The 25,867-nt window shown below is 31.0% G+C and overlaps 3 protein-coding genes across 3 annotated transcripts; all 3 read left to right on the top strand.

The window, feature by feature from the left end:
* Positions 1–5,992: 5,992 nt before the first annotated feature.
* On the top strand, positions 5,993–6,355 carry LOTGIDRAFT_118384 (hypothetical protein; the record flags this gene model as incomplete). The annotated part of the gene is made up of 1 exon (XM_009056534.1): positions 5,993–6,355. The coding sequence occupies one exon, from the start codon at positions 5,993–5,995 to the stop codon at positions 6,353–6,355; it is 363 nt and encodes a 120-aa protein (XP_009054782.1).
* A 1,375-nt stretch (positions 6,356–7,730) lies between these two features.
* On the top strand, positions 7,731–15,560 carry LOTGIDRAFT_232334 (hypothetical protein; the record flags this gene model as incomplete). The annotated part of the gene is made up of 10 exons (XM_009056535.1): positions 7,731–7,764; positions 9,532–9,725; positions 10,409–10,569; positions 10,779–10,870; positions 11,342–11,470; positions 12,329–12,442; positions 12,878–12,957; positions 13,319–13,481; positions 13,776–13,814; positions 14,680–15,560. 10 exons carry the CDS (start codon positions 7,731–7,733, stop codon positions 15,558–15,560), a joined length of 1,887 nt encoding a protein of 628 aa, XP_009054783.1.
* A 4,701-nt stretch (positions 15,561–20,261) lies between these two features.
* On the top strand, positions 20,262–25,512 carry LOTGIDRAFT_232335 (hypothetical protein). The gene is made up of 12 exons (XM_009056536.1): positions 20,262–20,348; positions 21,170–21,226; positions 21,552–21,603; positions 21,807–21,851; positions 22,067–22,170; positions 22,596–22,708; positions 22,910–23,015; positions 23,428–23,500; positions 23,750–23,793; positions 24,075–24,132; positions 24,355–24,489; positions 24,998–25,512. Exons 1-12 carry the CDS (start codon positions 20,343–20,345, stop codon positions 25,123–25,125), a joined length of 921 nt encoding a protein of 306 aa, XP_009054784.1. The 5' UTR covers positions 20,262–20,342; the 3' UTR covers positions 25,126–25,512.
* Positions 25,513–25,867: the final 355 nt, after the last annotated feature.

Below are 25,867 nucleotides of genomic sequence, written 5' to 3' on the forward strand. Positions count from 1 at the left end.
TCTAGTAATAATCTATAACAGGTAAATATCTCATTTATTATAACTTGTATCTCACCTTGATAATTATCATCTAGTAATAAATCTATAACAGGTAAATATCTCATTTATTATAACTTGTATCTCATCTTAATAATTATCATCTAGTAATAAATCTATAACAGGTAAATATCTCATTTATTATAACTTGTATCTCACCTTGATAATTATCATCTAGTAATAGATCCCATATAGGTAAATATCTCATTTATTATAACTTGTATCTCACCTTGATAATTATCATCTAGTAATAAATCTATAACAGGTAAATATCTCATTTATTATAACTTGTATCTCACCTTGATAATTATCATCTAGTAATAAATCTATAACAGGTAAATATCTCATTTATTATAACTTGTATCTCATCTTAATAATTATCATCTAGTAATAAATCTATAACAGGTAAATATCTCATTTATTATAACTTGTATCTCACCTTGATAATTATCATCTAGTAATAAATCCCATATAGGTAAATATCTCATTTATTATAACTTGTATCTCACCTTGATAATTATCATCTAGTAATAAATCTATAACAGGTAAATATCTCATTTATTATAACTTGTATCTCACCTTGATAATTATCATCTAGTAATAAATCTATAACAGGTAAATATCATATTTATTATTACTTGTATCTCACCTTGATAATTATCATCAAGAATAAATCTATAACAGGTAAATATCTCATTTATTATAACTCGTATCTCCCCTTAATAATTATCATCTAGTAATAAATCTATAACAGGTAAATATCTCATTTATTATAACTTGTATCTTACCTTAATAATTATCATCTAGTAATAAATCCCATATAGGTAAATATCTTTTTCTTTTACTAGGACTAGAACTAGTCACATTAGACAAGATATGAATCACGGGTCTTTGTAGAATATTCTCATTAAAGAGCTCTTGAGTCTGTTCAGTGTGCATCTCTCATGCTTATTTTGTGATATTTTATAGGTTATATTTGCTGTTTATGTAAGAAGGATGCTACAGTACCATTTGAGGCCCCCTGTCAACATAGTTGTTGTTTAGAATGTTGGAGGAAAGTTCTAGATGTATGTATTTCTAAAGCAGTTATTGTCCAAATTTCCAATTATTTTTGTAATACTGTTGCAATGAAAGAGTGATGCTTACACTTACACTTATCCTTCATTGGACAATGGACAGTGGCTTATTTAGGTAGATCAGATATCTGTTTTAATTCAAAAAGTCAATTCAAAAAATATTTCTTTCACAATTTTTTCACTATTTAAGAATTTAAAGCATTTTCCAAGTGTAGTAGATTTTTGTTCAGTGAATAATTTCACAGCTTCTGTTTTTTGAAGATAATCCATAAAATAACTTAAAATAACCAATGACAATGAATAAACATTAGGGTGACAAGCTATATCTGGGTGAAAACTGTGGTATCAGATGTTAAATGTATATTTATATATATTTTAGGGTGACAATTTATGTCTGGGTGAAAACTGTAGTGTTAGATGGTTATAGTATATTTGTATATATTTTAGGGTGACAAGCTATGTCCGGGTGAAAACTGTGGTGTCAGATGTTAAATGTATATTTGTATATATTTTAGGGTGACAAGTTATGTCAGGGTGAAAACTGTGGTATCAGATGTTAAATGTATATTTGTATATATTTTAGGGTGACAAGTTATGTCAGGGTGAAAACTGTGGTATCAGATGTTAAATGTATATTTGTATATATTTTAGGGTGACAAGTTATGTCCAGGTGAAAACTGTAGTGTCAGATGGTTAAAGTATATTTGTATATATTTTAGGGTGACAAGCTATGTCCGGGTGAAAACTGTAGTGTCAGATGGTTATAGTATATTTGTATATATTTTAGGGTGACAAGCTATGTCCGGGTGAAAACTGTAGTGTCAGACGGTTAAAGTATATTTGTATATATTTTAGGGTGACAAGCTATGTCCGGGTGAAAACTGTAGTGTCAGATGGTTAAAGTATATTTGTATATATTTTAGGGTGACAAGCTATGTCCGGGTGAAAACTGTAGTGTCAGATGGTTAAAGTATATTTGTATATATTTTAGGGTGACAATTTATGTCCAGGTGAAAACTGTGGTATCAGATGTTAAATGTATATTTGTATATATTTTAGGGTGACAAGTTATATCAGGGTGAAAACTGTGGTATCAGATGGTTATAGTATATTTGTATATATTTTAGGGTGACAAGCTATATCCAGGTGAAAACTGTGGTATCAGATGTTAAATGTATATTTGTATATATTTTAGGGTGACAAGCTATGTCCGGGTGAAAACTGTAGTGTTAGATGTTTAAAGTATATTTGTATATATTTTAGGGTGACAAGCTATGTCCGGGTGAAAACTGTAGTGTCAGATGGTTAAAGTATATTTGTATATATTTTAGGGTGACAAGCTATGTCAGGGTGTAAACTGTGGTATCAGATGTTAAAGTATATTTGTATATATTTTAGGGTGACAAGTTATGTCAGGGTGAAAACTGTGGTATCAGATATTTAATGTATATTTATATATATTTTAGGGTGACAAGTTATGTCCGGGTGAAAACTGTGGTATCAGATGTTTAAAGTATATTTGTATATATTTTAGGGTGACAAGCTATGTCGGGGTGAAAACTGTGGTATCAGATGTTAAATGTATATTTGTATATATTTTAGGGTGACAAGCTATATCCGGGTGAAAACTGTGGTATCAGATGTTAAAGTATATTTGTATATATTTTAGGGTGACAAGTTATGTCAGGGTGAAAACTGTGGTATCAGATATTTAATGTATATTTATATATATTTTAGGGTGACAAGTTATGTCCGGGTGAAAACTGTGGTATCAGATGTTTAAAGTATATTTGTATATATTTTAGGGTGACAAGCTATGTCCGGGTGAAAACTGTGGTATCAGATGTTAAATGTATATTTGTATATATTTTAGGGTGACAAGCTATATCCGGGTGAAAACTGTGGTATCAGATATTTAATGTATATTTATATATATTTTAGGGTGACAAGCTATGTCCTGGGGAAGACTGTAGAATCAGAATAAGAAGGAGATATTTAATACAACGTTTATTTGCCTCTGGACCAAATATATCCCAGTGATTCATCAACTATAAAACATACCATCCATTCTACTGAAAGAAAGCTGATTGAAGGGTGGTGCCCTGCATTCCTTCTGAAAAATACTTGTGATATTGTATTCTTGCTGTTTTACTTTATTTTGTACTATTTACATTATACCTTAATGTATTTTTATATAAAAACTCTCCTTGACAGCTAGTTATGTTTTTTGTTTTGAGAAATGTTCATTTGGCTTAAATCCATATCATCTTCATTCCACTCTTGCCAGTGTCACACACAGACATCATGTATACAAACTCAATTGTTATAAACCTTGATCATTAAATTTCATTCAGACTCAACTGGTTCAACTGGTGCACATGGGTAGAATCCATTGCACCTCCACAGATCGTACACAGTGCTATTGACTTACGAATTTAAAATGGGATTCTGAAACCATCAAGGCTAAGGAACAATTGAAATGCATTACTCCTAATAGTCATGAACAATCTGCTGTAACTTTACAGCCGTGCAGGAGCCATTGATTTATATGTGACACCTACAATGGAGATCAGTCTGCAGCTGAGTCTGTCTGTCTATAACCAATGGTTCTCAAGCAAGTAGTCATTAAATTTAAAACGAGGTGTTACTAGATAGTGAACCATATGCCATTCTGACCACAGAGAACTTTTTTGATTCTTCTAAGCACATTTGTTAATTGTCTAGACAGTTTGTTTTGGTTCAGTGAAGACTTATAATCTCTCATTGAATTTAGAGAAAGTGATTTCAAGGACTATGCCAACATATTGGCCATTTAAAATCATACTATTTCGGTAGTGCATAACAATTGTTTCTCAGTCAAGTCAATTATCTCGAGGAAAAAAACAGCCTTGGCTTTGATATCAGTGGTTTATTTTTAATATAATTATTATGCGCGTAGTCTATTACAGTGACCTTTTTCTAACAACATTGGGAACAAAAACAAGATCTATATTATCTATTGATTGGGAAGGTACAATAATGTTGTTCAATATTGTCATTTTAATTTACCGTCAGTTCTGACATTTCTAGTTCAATCAATTAAGCATTAGTTTTGTTGACCTTACTACCATGTTAACGCTATTCAATAACAAAATAACAAGACAGGATTAATAAGATTTCTAATACCTATTCTCTACGGTTTATCTCTTCTATTATTGATCTTTTATGATTGAATTTCTATACAGTGAAATTACTTTATATATAACCAAGTATAGATCCCTCTCAAACCCCAATTTGTTTTTTTCTGGTTATTTAAGTGATGTTTCATTTTCTCCCAGCTGTTTATAATGACAATTTTGCCTACCAGCTTCATGAACTACCATGTATTTTGAATTTGTAATTGGAATATTCATGAAGTAACTTTATTATGATTAACACTGAGAAAGGTCGGAAGGGAATGAAGAGGCTTCATGTAGCATATATTGTGAATATAAACAATATATGCTACCGGTGCTTAAGGAACACGGAGAGGCTTAGGCCTTATGGTAATTCCAATAGAGAAACATGCCCCTTCCACTTTTATGCCCTATCTCGTCTTTCATCATTAACATTTGTAATGAAATTTAAAGGGACACAGTTGTCGGCTTTTCATAGTTCAGTTTTAGTAGTTTTCATGTGGTAAAGGCATATATAATGACGACTATATCTCTTCAAAATAAAATAGAAATTTAAAATTGTAAATCTCGAAAAAAATTCAAAGGAATGAGTGCAAGCTATAATATACAATAGTAAACATGCACAGAACTCTTAATTAAATATTGAAAAAATGGATTTTTAAATCAATATGTATTAACTTGCAAGTAGGGACTTGTCCAACTAATTGTGTAAAAATGAAAGAGGTATTTTTTCACACATAGGCTTATATATATATATTACTCTTTATATTCAGTATGTCCGTGTTTCTATTTCTTTATTCAACCTTCAATAGGTTTCAATCATATCCAAATAAAGAAATCTATCATATTATTCTTGAAAGATCACGTATGTGATATTATATGCTACACCTTTTAAAGGGAGCATCCTGTGATGGAAATCATAATGCACGATTTCTTCTTGATGTTTTAAAGCTTCTTTTCTGTTGTTGTTTGTTAAATCTCCCAATCTCCTCCTATTTTGGTATCTAGATGTTTATTAAGAAGCTCGATATCGTTAATTTATAATGTAGGTTTTTAATCTAATATCATAAATATTATGGAAATTGCTCATTTGATCTAAAACTACATAAAGTGGTATCCTTGTTTGTCCATCGCAACGGACCCGTACAACTCTCATAGCTACGGCCATTGTAAAGTTATTGAACGCCTCTCGACCAGTAACCTATCATTATTTGAAGTCGTTACCTTACCAGATACACAAGATAAAATTGTCCTATTCTTCTCGTGGGTTATTACCTTTAACAAGTTATATACAGCCTTTATGTGAGTGACTACACATATTTTCAGTTTTTCACAACAGACTGGCTTTTAACTTGGATAAAACACGGAGAATAATCAAGTTTTGTTTGTGGACACAAGATGTACTAAAATCAATATTAAAACAGCTTTCAAGAAAGATATATATTAAAGAGATTATACTACATTGGTTCTATTTTAAATCAATCTGAGTTCTGTTTTATCAACATGAATACTTTGAGAAAACCATCAGTTCATAATAATGGCAGCGAAAATCGTCGATTCTCAACTGCAATGAAGGCTTTGGCACCTGGCGGATCAGACAGACGACCAAGTGTCTCACCTAGGATGAGTACCACAACAGCACCAAAGGGACCATCATTAGTTGGTTTGCTGGCATCAAAAAGACTCGCTAAACGATTTGCCTCCAAGTTTAAAGACAGAAGACGAATGAACATACCTAAAGAACCAACCTATCGAATGGAACCTCATCGAAAATTTGATCCATGTAAAGTTGAAGAAATTGTCAAAGAGGTCTTAGAAGATCGACTTCAAACCTTCAAATACAACCCGAAATTTTCTGCTAACTTTTCTAAAATTATTAGTGATGAAATTAAGGATAAAGTGAAAATGCTGAATTTTGATCGTTATAAAATTGTGGCTAATGTTGTTATAGGACAAAAGAGAGATGTTTGTGTGCTGGTAACTAGCAGATGTGCTTGGGATGATAAATTGGACAACTACGTTTCATATACCTTCCAAAATCAACACATCTTCTGTACTGCAAATGTATTTGGAATTTACAGTGAATAAAATCGGTCTATAAGTTTCATTGACTTTCTTGCTTTCTTATGTACACGCATATATTTTAAGTTGATTTAAAAAGAGTTTCTTATTTCAAGCCATTATTATTGAAATGATGAACACGACTCTGTATTCACGCTATGTTCTGTGGTTCCTGTATTTCTAGGAAAATAATTTTTCTCTATGTGATGTCATTTTCGATGGTGAAGTCAGTAAATAAACACTCAAGACAATCAACATGGATATCGGCTGTTTTGAGCAGATGCATAAAATGAATTTTAAGAACGAGTTTCTTGTTTAGAAATATTGTTCGCGTTTTTTTTTTTCAGTGCAGTTAGGTGAAGGGCCCTTTCCCCCGCACTTTAAATATAGCGATGCGGCGATGATCCTTGTTGGAAAAGAAAACGTTTTTCAAAGCCGGTAGAATAAATTTGTACAAACTCTTTGGAATAAGTAACACCAGTTTGTCAGCGTAGCGTACATAGTTGCCTATTCCGAAAGCAAAAACCGATATTTTGGTTTGTTTACTTTCCTCATTCGTGATCAAGACATTTTCATGAAGACGTGTACTCACTAACTAAACCAATCAAATGTTCTGTAAAGTTACAATTGAATTTAAACAACTACTATATGAGACAATATCAAACAATAGCATACACTGACGCCCACTTTTAAGAACGCTTTGATCTATATAAATGATTTTAATATATAACCAACAGAAATTAACCCAAACGAAAATGTCTTCTATTCATTCATTTCATTCATTGTGAGCCTTAGTTAAATTTAAGAAAAATACAAATAAAATTATGTTATAATAAATATGTTAACCTTTTATACCTCATTTTGTGTGTTTTATTAATAATAATGTAAAATAATTGAACTTGGAATGTCTTCTTTTTTATAATATATATATATTTCATTCTGAAAACCTGTAAAGTAAGGTACGTATTGCAGAGGCTTCACTGATGTGCACAGAAAGCTGTCAATGTAATACTAATCTTGGCTATAATTGGTCCCAAACCTGCTGATATTAGGCCTATAGTCTGCTCGATCTAGGTTTATTTCTGGGTCATAAATGATGAATTTGCTCTGCAAACCTATTATTTTTTGCCTGTCGGCTGGAGGTGGAGTTTGCTGGCAATAATTGTGATCGTCACTGCGCAACATTGTTGAAAAAAAAAAAAAAGGATTTATTACTGAAGAATTTTCACATGTAAAGGGAGGTAACGTGTAAGAGAAAATTTTGAGAATTTGATTTCGAAAATTATGGCCAACAAGAAAATTGTATAATTTGTCAATGATATCGTGATGTCGACAATAAAATATATCAATTTCAATCAATTTTTTGAAAATTCGACTTATTAGGTCGAGGTAGAGATTCAAAATGACTGTGAACTACCGTCGAGTGTTATTTCCATGTAAGACCCATGCATAGTTTCGGACGTAGTCAAATGATGTTATTTTTATTTTCAAAATTTGATATTTTAAGATGTGCGGATGAATGGGGTTCCACCATAGACAAATAGTATGTCCATATGGAACCCCATTCATCCGCACATATTTCGTTCCCGAAAAAATCACACGGTTTATCGGGGCTTGGACTGCGTGGCAAATAGTCCTGAAACATTCATAAGGCTATAATTTACCATGTAAATATTGCATGCCAAATAAAACCCTTAATAAATAGTTTCAAATAGTTATTCATTACAACTAACAAACAAAGAGTTTTTTGTTACAGAATAAACTAGTTTATGATAATTCATCTGGTGTTACATAAATATTCTAAAAGGGGAGGGGGGAATAAACACGGAAACTTGTATGATCTGATATATATTTTACAGGAATTGTTTTGAATTTGATACACTTGATTGAAGCTTGAATCTTAAATGAAACCTGGAAACACGATTTTCCGAAGTCTGGGGACCTCCCCTAGAAATTTTATAGAATTTGACTCCCTGAACCGCGATTTCCTGGCGGATTTATATATTTGTATAGGGACTGTGGGACCACCATAAGAGAATTTTTAGAATTAGACGTCTGGAAATTCCTGACATTCCCCAGCGAATTTAAGGTTAAAGATTATTTGTATTGGGATTGAGGGAATTAATTATCGCCTATAAAATTTTGAGAATTAGACGCCAGGAAAACGCGACTTCCTGACATTTATCGTCTTATGACAAAGACAAAGACTCCCCTTGGGTGCGTCAAGATTATATTTAAAGGGGGGGGGGGGGGTAAAAATTTAAAATGGTGCAAATGCTTGATGCTGTCAATGTCCCCGATACATAAAAAGTTTAGAAAAGCTCTTTCTTTACATTCCCTTTAAAGCATAAAGGATACGTATATATATTTATTTATTTGAGAACAGAAAGGATCGATCGAAAATGTCAGTAGGCTATATTGTTATAGAGTTAATTAGGCCTAAACTTCATAGCAAGTTTGAAAGGCAAAAGATCTGTATCAGAGAAATCTGTAACAACTGTGAAAATAAATGATAGCCTATGCCTAGGCTAGAGTTATTTATAACTTTATAACATTAACTAGAGTCATTTATAACTTCATATGGCCTACTTACGAATCAGGTGACGTCATTATCATTAAGGGGAATTTTTACCAAGAAATAGTTCTTAAAGAAATTAGATTTGTGCAATAGAAGAGTGAATGTTTTGGTGTAGTACAGATCATTCTATGTACAGATTAAGATTGGTAACCACTAAGAATATGTGTGAATGGAATCAGGACGATTCAAAGAAACCCCACTCGAACTTAAGACTAGTAGGAAAAATAATCACGTCTTTAGGTCACACATTCGACCTGGGAAAATCCTTTTTAAAAATAGACCTAGTTTCCAGAATATTTCAATTGAACATTGCTCAGCTTGAAGTCTGCTTGTAAATGAAATGCCTGAAGATAAATTAATCTTAATCATTACCAAGCAGTTTAGGAGTAAAAATTTAAGGTACCATACTAATATTAAGATAATATTTCGTGGACCAGAACAGTTTCAAACTTCCGTTGTTATGCAGGGCCAGGAGACCCACATCTCAGATTTTAATTTGAAAAGTGACATGGATAGCTGAATTAGAGCTCAACTGGGAAGACCAATATTATACCTTCTTTGTCCCTTTTATTTATTTGACATCCTTATTCTTATTAACCTTTCTCATAATTACCTTCTATTTCAGACCTTTTCACTAACACAATACCAAAGAAAATAATGCCAACGATGGGTTTTGGAATACGCTCAGACCCTGAAATGCAGATAGAGTATAAAGTTGAGTTCCATTACCAGAAGTTTAGATATGAAACAGAAAAAAGGACAGGGAAGAAACAGCACACTAAGCCAATGATGATTATTAAATGTAAAGAACTTCCAGATGTAAGCAGCTTTGATTTATTTTCTGATTTTCAATTATAAAATTGATAAAGATGCTGTGAAGGTTTTTTTTGTCCAGATATCCAATTAACAGTTTAACCCTCAAGTTTTTATTAAGTTTATGCTAAAAATTGTTTTTCCTTTCCTTTTCAAATTTGAATCTGATGACCAAAATCTATTTTGAAAACAAACTGGTTCCATGTTACTTGCAGTGTATTGACTGTATTGTACATAACAAAGGGATATTATTACTTTTTTCAATCCTATATTATCCAATTGCTTTCGCACTGTAAAAGTAATTTGGTTCTATCCAGTTCTATCTGAATATCCTCCAGTTGCTTTTACACTGGCAAATAAACTTTTTCGGTAATAACCAGAAGTTACAGGTATTAAGGGGACTCAAATCTGGATATTAAATTGACTATATCTTCTGAAAGGAGAAAGTTATTGAGATGGAATTGGTATCAAAATATAGCTGATGATGCCAGGAATCCAAATAGCTCTACATACACCAAATGCTGCTTAATACCTGGTTTGATGTGTAGGGTCACAATTATAAAATGTTTTTACTGTTGAAATAGTGCTCAAAACAATAATTCAAAATATTACAACAGAATTTGAATCATGTTGTTACTCAGAGTTTCACCTAGGCTCTATATAATGTTTTTTTTTTGTTTATTATCCAGATTCCACACAAATATAAACTGTACATTGTCCCTGTATCACCTAATAAACCATTCTGTGTCCATCCAAATAAGTTGGTTGGTAAAGATTGCTGTGATGGTGTATATCATACTACTGATGTTAGCAAAATTAAAAAGAAAGCTAATGGCGATTGCATTTTAGAGTGAGTCTTTCTACAATGGTTTTTATGTTCCTACCTGATAATTAACACTTTAGCTGAATTGAATGTGTAACCATTGCAGTTCCTCTTGAAGTTTCAAACTATTATCAGAAATTATATTGTGAACTAATTTGAAAATTTAAAGGAGACCTTCATATTATATCTTGACATCAACAACATTAATTACTTAATCAGTTTTATTCATATTTCAGAATTCCATATTTGTATATTTGTCGCACGAAGAAGAATGCTGTTAAAAATTCTCTAGAGAAAATGTTGAAGCAATTGCCTGATTCTGTTAATGGTTTGTACATTTATTACAATTTTATTTTTTAAGATTATTAATGTCAATATCTGATTTGAATTGGTATTTAAAGGAGGTATCCTGTCATATAGCTTATTATTATGGGGGTTAAAAACTTTCCAACAATGAAGACATCAATAGGCCTACAGTTCAGTCATATTTTGTGGTATCTAGTTGCATTGTATTCTGGTCATGGTTTTCTCAATTTTCAAATTGGATGTTTTTTTTTCATAATGTCATTTTTTTGTAGGTTCTAGAAAAAGCAATTCCCACATAGTAATAACTATATGTTGATCTAAGGCCTAATAGGGTCATTGCTAGTCATTTAAAACTAATTGTAATGAAATGCGAACTAAATTGAAAATTTTTTTGGCCAAAAATGAAAGTATGTGCGACCTATGCCAGTGAAATTCTTCAGTCTAAACTGAACCCTGATGCAAACAGAAGCTTAAGATCTTTATTTGGTTCCAGAACTGTGCAAGATTGAAAGTAGTAGTGATGATAATGTTAAAACTGATTCCATTCGACTTAGAGTTATTTTAGATATTGATGGTAAAATGTATAATAAATTAACCAGTATCATTACACATCATGATTCAGGTTAGTCAATCATAATTTAAACAGTTTATACACCAACTCTGAGCTTTTTGAGTAGACATTTGGGAATGAAATTTAAAACAGAGTTATTGCCCCTGGCCCAAAAATTTTAAATCTTATAGTTCCTCTGGTTTTCAGTTAATTTTTAGTAAACTTTGTATATGATTATGAATAGTGAGACTGTGACATTTTGTGATGACTTTGATGTTAAAACAGTGCTTCACACCTCGTGACCTCCAATACTGAAAATAACACAGCTGAAATTTGAGAAGTTTGTGAAAATTTTAGTGAATTTTTTTTAACTTGTTGTGATGTGAACTTTATTGTCTTCCACTGATTTTCATGAAAGTTATTGAAAGTGCCTTGTTTTATCAACTGCTGAAATGGGCATGCTTATTTTAATGTGACCCACTATCTTATTTTCTGAGCAAAGTAAAAAGTTTTTTGAATTTTTTCTGTATTAATTATATTAATTCTATATAAATTTTGAGAGAAAATTTAGATCAGCCTCAAAATATTACTGTAAGAGATAAAATGTCTTTGTGTTGATAAATGTATAATTTTTGTTTATGTTTACATTGAAGAGTATTGTTCCAAATTGTGGCTGATAGTTGTCTTCTGTAAAAACAAATTTTGAAGACATAGTTTGTTTATAATTTTATCCATGAAAGACTTTCTAAGACTAACAGTACTATTTTGATGCTGCCATTCCAATTCTCATAAAGATAATGGCAAAAATTCAAAATACTTTTGACTTTGTCTTGACAAAAGCTTCTTGTATCTCCCTTCTGAAAACCAGCTTTAATCTTGACATTAGTTTTACTAAAACGAACCATTGTGGTGTTTTTTTTTAAATTTCAGGTGAAAAAGTTAAGCTCAATATTAATGAATTAAGCAGTTATAATTTTACCAGTGAAGATAAAAATTACATATGGATATTTACAGAAGACATTATTGGACCTGATATAAAGCAAGGTGAGATCTAATATAGGGTTTGTTTATGGCCAGATTGTTAGCTAGTCAGCAAAGTTTATTTTATTTATTTTCAATTATTAATTTGATCAAACATTAAAGCTTCATGATTGTTTGACCCTGAAAATTTATTTCTCATTATATTATTCTTTGTTATTATGTTGATTCTCTTCATGATGCTGTCTGTATGAGCCTGTGGAATGTTGAGATAATAAATTATACATAGTGTATTCATGTAATTTATGCTTCTGCACCGATGCCTATTTCTATATGTCCCTTAAAGATTATTATTTCATTCTGCTGCTGTGGCTGTATGATACCAAGTTAGACAAGCTATGTTATATTATTTTGCATAAATTTCCTTTTTTTTTTTTAATTTTCTTTTTTTTTGATAAATTTCATCACAGACTTCTGTGATATGAAAATGTTTTTTCTTAGGTGAGTTTGAAGTTCAGATGATAACTGACAACTGGGAGAGTAAACCTTATATATTAAAGAATGGAGATATATCATATAAGGTAAGATTCCATAATACTAACAGCTTTAAAATCATAAAGACTGGAAGCTGACATTGAAAAGTCTGCATGTATTTCAAATTATCGCTGATAATTGTGCTTGAACCAAAATAAAAGCCTGATGGTTATTGGGAATCCCATGATGCTTTCCTAATCGTGGTTTATTTGATTTAAATCAGCCCTGTCATACTTCAAACTAAATTGGCTTCTAAAGAAAATTTCAATTTGAAGTTTACTTTTAATTTCATAGACTCCAAGTAAATAATAAAGTTTACCTAATTTGTTCTACATCATTTGTGGAATTTTCAAATTTTATTTAACTATAGGACATTTTTTGTTAAATGTATCTGTTTATTTTGAATAGAGAGCAATCAAATATGTAGTACCTGAATGTAAAGACAGCTGTATACAGACAGGTGACGTGAAAGGAAAGTTAGTTTTAAGATGTCTTATTAACAATTTAACTAGTGATCGTGATATTGTGTTTATACAATCAAAACTGCATAAAAAGCGAAAAGCTCTTAGAGGTAATTTTACATTTCTATTAATTCTTTAACTGTAATATTTTAGATTTCTAGAACAAAGCAACATCTTATTAACAAAATTAATTAAACTGAGTTGAGTTTACAGAATTTACATTTCAACAATCTAAATGATTGAAAAGAAAAATTTAACAAAAGTGTGAAAAGTATAAGAACAAACAATAAAGTATATATTTATATTATGAAAATAATTGAATATCATGCGAGAAAACTCCTTGAAATTGAATGTTGCTGATAAATGAATTTCCAGATTTTTATTTTTGCTTTTTCTTTTTCTAGACAGACAATATGATATTAAAAGACTATGTCTAGAAAAAGGTATGAAATTTTTTATCTCTAAATTTATAAATATGATAATTATATAACAATTAGGGCTGGGTATCAATTACCAAACTGACATCGATTATCGACAGCATGCTACCTACCGACCAATAATTGATTAATAATGGAAATATTTCAATTTAGAAACCCTGCCAAATTTTTAATTCCATGGGTTATTTTTGTGCCATAGAAGTATATTCTTGCTTAATTGCTTATTATGGCTTCATGTTATGTGCTGAAGGGAACCTATGTGATAGAGATTACTTCTTGCTAACAGAGACTGTGGAGAAAATGTTACTTTGATATAACATCTATTATGAAATTTCATAATCGATAATTAAAATGATTAATTTATTAAAATATTAACTATTAATCGATTATTTGGATTATTTTACCCAGCCCTAGGTACAAATTGTATTTGTTGATTTATGGAGGGTGTATCAGTCAGACAAAACCTAACCCTTGATGCATCAGAGTGATATTCTCACCATTTATTTGGATTGATCAAGGATTTTGTCTTATATTTATGTATATGTCATTTATTATGAATATTTCCCTATTAGTCAAAAGCATGAGTTATAACTGACTGTTATTGTGTTAAAAATCTGTCTAACAAGGTTTTTATTACCGGTATATTAAGTGCATAAAACAAGAATTTCTCTCTGTTGACATTAATGAATAAATCAACAATGATTTCAAAACATTGTACAAAAGTGTACAAACGTTGGAGCTCAAAACAGTGTTCAAAAGGAGAAATAGTTAAACAATTGTTATTTTGAAGCAGGTTCATGTTTACTTTATAATTTGACTTCTTCTATAGTTTAATTTAGTTGTTTGAACTACTTTCTTTTCATTCTTCTAGGTCAAAGTTCTTCTGAAATATCCCAAGATTCAGACATGCCAACATCTAATAACAATAGAGAAACTGCTACCTCTGACAACTATAGATTGCTCCAAAATAATGGTGGTAAAACCTTTGTCCCAGAGTCAGAACCATCTACATTTAAGCCTGCTCTACAAAAACCTACTCCACAAACATATGTTCCACAACAACCTACCTCTGAGAATGCTTCAACTGCATTAACAATGGAATTTTCATCAAACGCTGTTTCACAACAACCTTCATCAGAAATTGTTTCCATAGACTATCTCGCTAATGATTTGGTAAATGATAATGTTGGAGCACAAGAAATGGAATCAGATAGTTCACAATTGTACTTAACCTATGATAACATTGATAATAATCCATCACAAGGATCACAAGCTAGGATACATGAGGCATCTGATACAAGTCATGCAGGCAGCAGTTTTGGAATGTCTGGTGATCAGAATTGGTATGACAGCAAATATAAAGAGTTTAATCAGGGTGTAGGTAGTTCATTACAAGCAGAATCCAGTGATGTATCTACATCATATCGGCCAGAGGTAGAACCTGTTACACCTGTCATTTTTGGTTCTACTCTAGATATTTTAGCTGAAAGTGTGCAGCTGTCAGGCATACCTGACAATAGTTCACAAAACACAAACCATGTAGAAGGAACTTCATTCCAGAGGGAGGTACAATTACACCCAGAAAACTTTGATATGAAGAAATCAGTTTCTCCTCCTGGTTCAAGTATGGAATTATTACCACAAGTAGACTTTGATTTTAACCTGAGTAGCATAGATATAGTGGCAGGCTGCACAGAGCTTTTAGAAGCATCTGCTGTTGATTATCAGAAGGACCTACAGTTGAAGAAGTAGCTAACTGATTATTGGAGAGCACATATTAACCTCCTCAGTTAAAGAGAAAGCTAACTGTTTGTCAGAGAAGACATATTAATCTACTCAGTTAAAGAGAAAACTAACTGATGATCCAGAGGACCAACTAAACATACACAACAAAGATGATTTGTACAATGTTTACAAAATTGGTTTGTCTGTGTGTACAAAAAGAGATATATAGCAATTCTTGTTATTTTTTAGCTGAGAATGCTGCCCACTAATACTGAACAAAAGTGGATGTATAAGCTTACAAAATACTCTCTGACTGTGAAATTCAGTATAATATTATATTTGCTGTCAAACAACTCAAATATGTTGATATGCATATTTTGATCAAAACAGGTTGATACTGTACACTGATCATGTAACTGATTTGACAACATATATCATTGATTTCATTATGGAAGTTAGGCAGCTGAAACTTTTTAGTTCAAAAACAATTTTAAGTTACTTTTGCTTCTAAAATATCATTGATTTTTTAATGTAAACAAATATTATATATATTGACTTTCCATAAGTTATGAAAACTTATAGGATATATTTATTATTTCATTTTTATTATTTCTAAAAAAAAATATGCAAAAAAAAAAGGAATAAAAAAATAAAATTTAGTTATATATCATGATATTAGTTTATTTGTTAATTATTAGTGCTATACTTTAAAAATACATACTTACTTACATTTTATCTTATTATATATTTTGTTGTTAGAGAATTTGAAAAACTATGCAATATGCTAGTAATTCTTTAAATATTTGTTTTTAAAAGAATTTTATTGCACCATACTAAAACGGAATGATGACAAATTTGATCTACAACACTTTGATCATGGACCTTCAGAAAATAGAATAAGTTTTTTAATGGAATAAAATGACTTACTTTTTCCAGCTCTTATTGAAAGGCATCTATTAGAAATATTGTTCTGAGGATACATAGATGTAGGTTAGAACTTGTGCCATATATAAATTTAGAGTGCTAAATAAGACTTATAAATGGTGGTAAATGTTAAATAAATTGAAATGTAAAGTAAAAAGAAATGTAAAATGAACTGATTTAAATTCTGATTGTTCATTTAATGAAATATAGTGAATTCTATTAAAAAACACTCCTGCCATCATATGCCACCATAATGCTGTCATCGTTCATGGTCTAGTTTTGACACTTATTCATGAATGAATTCAAATATTATATCAAGTTTGTGCATATAACTCATTGTAAGGACAAGATAGAGTAAAAAGACTGTGATATTAAGAATTGTGATGAGTTTTATGTATTATATTGTAATTAGGCTGATTAAGTAAGATATTTATTTATGTACCATATGATTATGAATGATGATGTATAATATATATGCATTCATTTTTTATACGCCCACATCTCTCTATGTGGACGTATATTGTCGGCACCCCTGTCCGTCCGTCAACATTTGTTTGTAAACGCTCTAGAATGATGGAATCAAATGAAATTCGGTATGTGTATACTTATTCATAAAACGAAGATCAAGTTCGAATTTGAGCTATTTTCGACCGTTAGAAGCAGAGTTATTGCCCTTGCCCTAAAATCTTGAATATGCTATTACTCTCTTAGTTTTCAACCGATTTTGATGAAACTTTAAATGGATGTTATTGGAGTTAAATCGAAAGGTTTGAGAAAGTTTAGTTTACTTCTGATTAAATTTAAGGCTTTTTCAAGATTTAAGCCTCTTACGTCAGTTTTGAGGAGTTATCGCCCTTTAACATCTTTACAGTAAGTGCTTCTATCAACATCAATTGCTCGTAAACACTCCGTCCATCAGTCTGTCCGTCCGTCAACATTTGCTTGTAAACGCTCTAAAAACTAGATTTTTTGATGGAATCAAATGAAATTCGGTATGTGTATACATATTCATAAAACGGAGATCAAGTTCGTATTTGAGCTATTTTCGACCGTTAGAAGCAGAGTTATTGCCCTTGCCCTAAAATCTTGAATATTGGAGCTAAATCGAAAGGTTTGAGAAAGTTTAGTTTACTTCTGATTAAATTTAAGGCTTTTTCAAGATTTAGGCCTCTTACGTCAGTGTTGAGGAGTTATCGCCCTTTAACCTCTATACAGTAAGTGCTTCTATCAACATCAATTGCTCGTAAACAATCTACAAACTAGAGTGTTTGAATGAAATTCGGTATGTGCATACATATTCATAAAACAAAAATCAAGTTCAAATTTGAGCTATTTTCGACCATTAGAAGCAGAGTTATTGCCCTTGCCCCAAAATCTAGAATATGCTATTACTCCTAGTTTTCCACCGATTTTGATGAAACTTAAAATGGATGTTTCGTTTTTACCATCTGCATGCCGTGGTGGGCATATATGGCTGTGGTCCACTATCTTTCTCGTTGAATTCATTAGCTCACATGGTGCAGAAAAGTAGGATGTAAAACATTTTTTTATCTGTACTATCGACTTCCAGATGTTTTTATTTCTTAATGAAATGCTCTTATCACCGAATACTATAATATCCTTTAAGCTCCCTTAGATTTCAAAATTATAATCCAAATATTTAGTAGACACTGTTATCACTATGATAATGTAGCTCTTAGTTTTCAATTGATTTGCATGAAATTGGTATGTATTGGTATATATACTCGAAAGGGAAATCCATGTTGAAATTTGAGCAATTTGCAATGATACCTTTTGTCTTTCACTGGTTTTCGTCACTTTCTATGAAAGTTTCTGAAGTTGTAGCATCTGATCATGGCTCATTATTATTAATTGTTGAGAATTATTTAAAGTATTATGATATCAGACTTGTGATATTATATCACTAGAGAGCTGAAAACAAGCCCTTCCAGCTTAAAAACTTGGAAATGTGCCATATCCATGATAGATACAGTATTTAAGATAGTGCAATGCTTCTCAACAGGGAGAGAATTGAAAGTCCATGGGAAGGAATTATTGCCAGGGTAGGGAGGGGTGGGTTGGAGAAGGATGGAATCTACTGCTGCCATATATTTCTTGGAGTGCATGTTTTGTAGAAGAAAACTGAGCGAGGTGATCTGCAACTGAAATTGATGTCATTGGACATACAGAAAATATTCAATGAACAATCTGGATATGTGGAGTATGATTTTTTATCCATTCATGATTGATAATGACTGATTTATATTGGGGAGGAATAGATTTGAAAGAACACTTCAGGGGAGGTATAATCTCACTGAGGTTGAGAAGCACTGAGTGTATATTTATATAAAGTACAAGATTTATTTATATTAAGTTTTTATAGATATAGATAGAGTTACTACATGTTAATTATATATAATATCTTGATTTTATGTTTATATTTTTATAACCAAAATTAAATTGAAATTTCAGAATTTTACTTTTTGTTACTGTATATGAATTAGAGAACTATATGAAAAAGAATGAACAAGATTCTTCAAGGACCAATTATTAGATTATGATTAATTTTAATATAATAGTAATCAATTAATCAGTATCATTTTAAGCCTATCTTTATAATGTTATGACAACAGAACTGTAAGATCAAAGCTTTATGTCAAAAATTGATATGGGCTACTTATAAGGAGATATCTTCAATTTGTCTATTGTTTTATTGATACCATTAAATGGACCTTGTTAAGTTGGGCTCGGGCATGGCAGAAACTTAGAGAAGCTCTAATTTTAAAGATTGCTAGCTACTGGCATGATTTTGAAGAATTTGAACGGGATCAATTACAGGATTAAGTGAACCTAAGCACATAGATGTTTGGTGATCTCGACCATCTAGTTGATCACAGTTGCTAGCAGTTTGTAAATTTCTCCTTATGAAAATCTGCTCATGTCTGTGACAGATCTGATTGGAGGCTTCAGATTGCCAGTTACCTGAGCCTACAATAATTATTTTGCTCATTATAATATTTATTGTTAACTAAAATTGTTTTATTATTAAATGTGGATTTTGAAAAATTAATACACATTGTATGAGGATGAAATTTTCTACATTTATCACAAGTTTCAACTTTTACCCAATGGAAACTGCCGTCTCTCATGTACTCAGATCTTCTGTAATACCTATTTAAAAGAGAAAACTTACATGTATCTAAATCACAATCTTAAAAATCAATCAAGATTAACAAGCTGACAAAATTAATACCAGTAGACGGAAATGGGACAAATCGCACTTTTTCAACCTGTGTGATTGCAGACAGACATGGTTGACAAAGATAAGTGTTTACAGAAAGAGTAAGCACTTTCTTCTCAGGGCATTGCACAATCCCAGTAGACAGCTATCCTTACTTCAATGTCAACAAGAATCACTCAAATATGCAACAAACATGAACAAAAATCTAAAGATCTATTCAGAACAGCTACAGTCTCGCCTCCACAGAAATAAACAAAAGTTTTTACTCACCTAGAGAAACTTAAACATAATTTACCATGATGGAGTGAACAAACCAAACAAGCACTAACCCTAGGTTATTCAGTATGTTCTTTTGTGATTTCTAGAGGCTACTTATATTAACAAATCTTAGTCTGGTTAATTTATTCAAAGTTATTTATTTCCTCGAGCATTTTCACTCATCACTATTATATGCTACTTACACATTTTTAGTAGCAAGTCGGTCCGACTTGTCTTTCAGTACCGAATTGTCTTAAAGATTTGCCCGAGTCGTCTTGTACAATTCAAACTCACTGATTGTAACAAAACGAACTGGGAATCGTTCTAAATTCCACCTTTTCAATAAATGATCACGCTATACTTGTAGATAACTAGTTGAAATTGCAATGGAGGTGAGTAGTTCGTTTCTTGATTGCAACTTTCAAATGACTGACATTCTTACACGGTAATGTTAATAAGAGAAGCATTATTGTTATTTATTTAGGTATTTTTCTAATTTTTTAATGTCTTTTAAACACCGACGATTCTTGAACACCACCGACCTTTCCGAAAACAAAAAGTCACATGTACGAACTTCTGATAGACATTTTTGATGCTTTTTGAATTGCCTGATGTAGATACAAAGGGTTGACAATGACAAATTTTCTCTGACATCTGTCTTTTGAAATTTTGAGTTTTGATCAGTTCATCCATACAATATTTTGACTATAAACGGTCAATAATCTAGATAAAGTTTTTGACTAGTTTGGATAAAAATTTCATATCTTGAACATTAAACTGTTACCCTATATGGCAGTAATGGTTTTATATTGGGACAAACGTTGGCTAACGTGCATTTATGATTAATTTTCCTGCAAACCTTTGTCCTGATATACGACCGTTTATTTATATTTACATTTTCCAGGCATTCCAATTTTGATACAAAGACTTTAGGTTGAATTTAAGTATTGCTTATTTCTTTACGTTTCAGTGTTTGGGACTACTGACATGATTGTTTACATTGGAGCCGTCTATTTGATACAATAGCGTCAATGTATTAAAATTACTACGCCTAATGTTTTGGTGTTGAGGCAATGGCATTTATTGTGATATAAACGCCACATAAATTTGCGTCAGTCCAATGGACAAAACAATAGCTAATGTAAAATATGTATGTAATCGGAGGTTTGAATTTGGGCACATTCATATGATATGTACTGTCCTGTTATTGTAGGTGAAGCTTAGTGTACGTCATATTAAAAGTGGAAAATCATTAGCAGATTTGACTGGTGTAAGTATTATTTTATTACACAGTTATAATGCTCATACATTTTTAGATTATGCTGATGATTTGCACAAAAGTCTTGTTTGATAATGTAATTTTGGTGGAATAATCCACTACAGGTTTAAGAATCTTTTATCACTAATTTTGACATGTATCCAGAATAGAAAAAATGGATCAATTTAATGAAAGTGATTGCATTAAAGCTGAATTCCAAAATTGAAGAAAAAGAATTTAAGTGGTCAATGTGTCTCAATCATTTTATATAAAATGTAGTCAAATATTGATATGTGAGCCCATGAAAGTAATTTGTGGCTGTCAAATTTATTTTTAGTTCAAAGCATCAAGTACAATAAAAGATGTCAAATTATGGTATCATCAGTTGAGTAAGTCTATTTAGTTTTGTCTTCAGGGCCATTTCTATTTATTTTTACCAGCTCTAGTCTTTGACCGTTTCTTTCTAGACGTATTTATTTATAGCAGAGTTGGCTGGAATCAAACAATGGGTTTTATAAAATTTCAATGTTTATCAGGTGAACTCAAATATTAAATCTTCAAGTATGACTGAATTTTCTTCTTTCAATTTCAGATCCTAAACTTGATATTAACAGAATATCATTTAGGGTTGAACCAAGTAAGAGTTTTATTTCTAATATATTATTGGCTTTTTAATTTGTATTGTCTACTATCATGTGACACCAGAGCAATCAACGCATATGTTATCTACGGAGCACATGCAGTTCCACTTCTAGTGTAAAACTTGAGGTATGCCATTTCTGAGTTATAAAAATCATGTGACATCCAATCTATTTTTTTTAATCAATTTTTTATTTTTTTTTTATTTTTTAGGGGGTAAAACATTAAAAGATGATCAAACACTATTGTCAACAGGAATAGCCTTTAAAGGAGAAATATACTTTAAAGATTTAGGCCCACAAATAGGATGGACAACTGTAAGTTTTAAGACATTTTACCTAAATAATTTGAGCCTTGAACATTAACCTTCTGCTTCTGCCTCTTTGTCCTTGCCCACTTTATTGTCTGTACTGTTCTTCATTACCGTTTTTTCTTCTATACATGTTATGTATAATGTTATGTATAATGTTATGTATATAAACACCAATGTTATGTATAATGTTATGTATATAAACACCAATGTTATGTATAATGTTATGTATATAAACACCAATGTTATGTATAATGTTATGTATATAAAACGCCCAATGTTACATACGAAAACGTAAAAGTATATGTATGAGTTGTTTGATATTTTGGTATTACACTGTTCTGCATCAGATATTTAAAAAAAAAACATCTACTTGTTTCAAGTTACAAGAATTCTGTCATAGCTCATTGTTATATTTGTTACATATTTCAGGTGTTTTTAACAGAGTATGCCGGACCATTAGTTGTATATTTATTATTTTATATTAGACCGTCCATTGTTTATGGAGCAGCTGCTGCTAATCTACCTTATGCCAAAGTTGTGAAGTAAGTACACTCTTTTCTCTGTCAAAACTATATTTGGACATCACCTGTGAATAAAAATCTTTTTCACAACTGTATGTTAGTAATGAATTATTTTGGATCATTCGTCTGTTGTTATCTTATCAATGCTAAGTCAATCTTAAACTTATAATACTTAAATATACATGACCTTGTACATGTGTAATTATAGATTGTTTATTTCAGTATTGCTGCTATTTGCTGGACTGCACATTATGCTAAGAGATTGTTTGAAACTGTATTTATTCATAGATTTTCAAATGCTACCATGCCTATAATGAATATATTCAAAGTAAGTAAATTGCAAATATTATACTCATAGGAATTTGCATGAAAATAAGACCAGTTAAAACCGTTTTGATTATGGAGGAGGAATTTTTGCTGAGACAAGACTAACAATACTGTGTTTAGGTTTACTCACAATATTGAATGTACATGTGTTTAATATGCATAAAACATATTATTTTGAAAGAAAGAAAAACCTATGCTAATTGGAATACATAATCCCATAAACATATACAAATATTTGAATTTAACCTCATTTCCAAACCTGATGAAATTTTATGTCCCAAACTTGTTATGAGCTTTTATCCAATTGAGATCAAATATAATTTTTGCAAAAAATGGGTCTGATGCTGTTTTTGTGGAAGATTTGTTACCTCTAATTCAATTAAACTGTACAGTTATAAATGTTTGAATTTCAGAATTCCATTTATTATTGGGGATTTGCTGCCTTCGTTTCATATTTTATCAATCATCCTCTGTATACTGTACCTAGTAGGTTTATTTCTTTATCATTTAATCTTTTATTGATTATAAGTCTGTTGATTTTTTTAGTTTACTACTTTCTATTCATTTATTTTGGAGAGTTTACATAGCAAATAATGTCAATGTGAAACTTTTTTCAGATCAAAGTGTTCAGGACATTAAATCGATAAGATACTCAGCTTTAAGCTGTTCAGTTCCAAAAGCCAAATTGAGATTTTTAGGATTATTTAAATGATATTTTGTTATAAATTCTTTCAGTGTATGGAGATAAACAAATCTATGGTGGGTTGGCTTTGTTTATAGTAAGTACCTTTTTTCATTGATTTTTTCTTTTTCTTAGATTTTGATGAGACTTGCTTTGATACTGTAGTAAAATTATAGTGAGATGTATTTATTAAGGAGTTATTTCCCTTGAGTTTGTTGAATTTGGCCAAGATGGATTAAGTCGAATAACTAAACCTGATACAGATCTCAATAATGGGATAGGGAGAATAAAAAGACAACTATATCCATACAATCCAACCTAAAATATGGTAAAATCTTAAAACTTTGCTTCACACTTAATTTCTCATTTTTTTTTCAGTTTGCTGAACTAGGTAACCTATCAGTCCACGTTGCTTTACGCAATTTAAGACCAGCAGGTAATGACAAAAGTGTTCTTATAGTTATTTACATATTTTACTGCATCACCTTTTTTTCGTTTTTTCGGCCATACATATCTCAGTTGAAAAACAAACAAAGTAGTAATCAATGCAAAATTGCTCTTTCAAGCTAATAACAGACTATGTTGATGGCAAAAAAATTGACATCAGTATTCTTTAGCAGAAAGTGATAAATGTTCTGAAATTTTGAAATATCTTCAGGTTCTCGAGTAAGAAAGATACCATTTCCAACTATTAATCCCTTTACATGGTTGTTTTATCTAACATCTTGTCCTAATTATACCTATGAAGTAATGGCGTGGGTTGGTTTTAGTGTTATGGCACAGAGTGTTCCAGGTATGTATTATTTACTTCTTGGTCATTATGTCAAGAGCTTGGTTACATTGTTTCAGAAATCTTTGCTAAATAACTCAATTTCTTGATTCTGAAAAGCACATTTCAGAAATGATTTATGAATGCACAGTAGAAATGGAATCTGCCATTATTATCCTCTGTCTGAGAATGTTAACCTGGATGCGTCTTATTTTGAACCTTCAGGGTATTTTAGTTCTGAAAAATGACAATTGTAATAGGTCAGGGAGAATAATTAATCAACTGTATTCCTTAGTTAGACCTACCTGAAAGATTCTTGATGTTTTGTGTCTTGGTGGATTCTTATAACACACTGTATTCAGACTTGGTTGTCCCATTATATAATGAATTTTGTTGTGTAATCAATTAGCAGTTCATGCTGCCACCTTCTTTCTTTGTCGATCTTAACATTTGTAATATTTTGTACTGTTGGGTCTATGACCTTAGTATTGAAAACAATATATTATCATTATACTTCACCTTATTATTTCAGCTGCCATGTTCACCCTGGCTGGATTTTATCAGATGGCAGTATGGGCCAAGGGTAAACACAGAAATTATGTCAGTGAATTCCGAGATTACCCTAGAATTAGAACACCTATCATTCCTTTCTTGTTATAGTTGTACTTTATTTTAATCTGGCAGCACTGAAACTAATTCTTCATATTTCTGGTACACATGTTAAGTTGTTTATCAATTAATTTTAAAATTTGGCTTTGGAACTATCATTTAAATCATGATCTCAAGTGAAAGTGATTTATTTTATTTTGGTCAGTTCCCTTTCATTCGATAATGAACCAATTGAACGATTAAAGAACTGAATATGCAAAAATAATGATCTTGTTCAAAAGCATGTGTTATAATTCAGGTTATGTTATATGTATTTTAGTTCTGTTAAGATTATATTCTATGTAGTGGAATGATGTAGGTAAATATCATGCATTTAAACTATATCATGATTTTTAGTTGTGAAGTTTGTATTTTTATAAATATAACACATACATCAACATTGTTTTTTTTAATTTCACCTGGTCAGCCAGATCTTACCATATAGATCACTGTATTGCTTTGATTGTTTACCCTTACGTCTTTCAAGAACCAACTAGTCTTGTCAAGAATTTCGACTGGCTGCAAGAACACAAGGAGAAATCTCCAGTTGGTCATTTTCCATTATGTCATAATAATGTGTGGATCATGCAATTGAAAGTAAAATGAATCTGGATACTGATTGTTTTGCAGGTGATAACATAATCAGACAAAAAAATGTCAAACTTAGTTGATATGATAAATCCTGTCAGCAACAAGATTCATTGTAATAAAAAAACACTGACAAAGACAGCTTGTGTGCCCACCATCAATAGTT

Source organism: Lottia gigantea (assembly GCF_000327385.1).
Source record: "Lottia gigantea unplaced genomic scaffold LOTGIsca_28, whole genome shotgun sequence".
In the NCBI taxonomy this organism is placed as follows: Eukaryota; Metazoa; Mollusca; class Gastropoda; family Lottiidae; genus Lottia; species Lottia gigantea.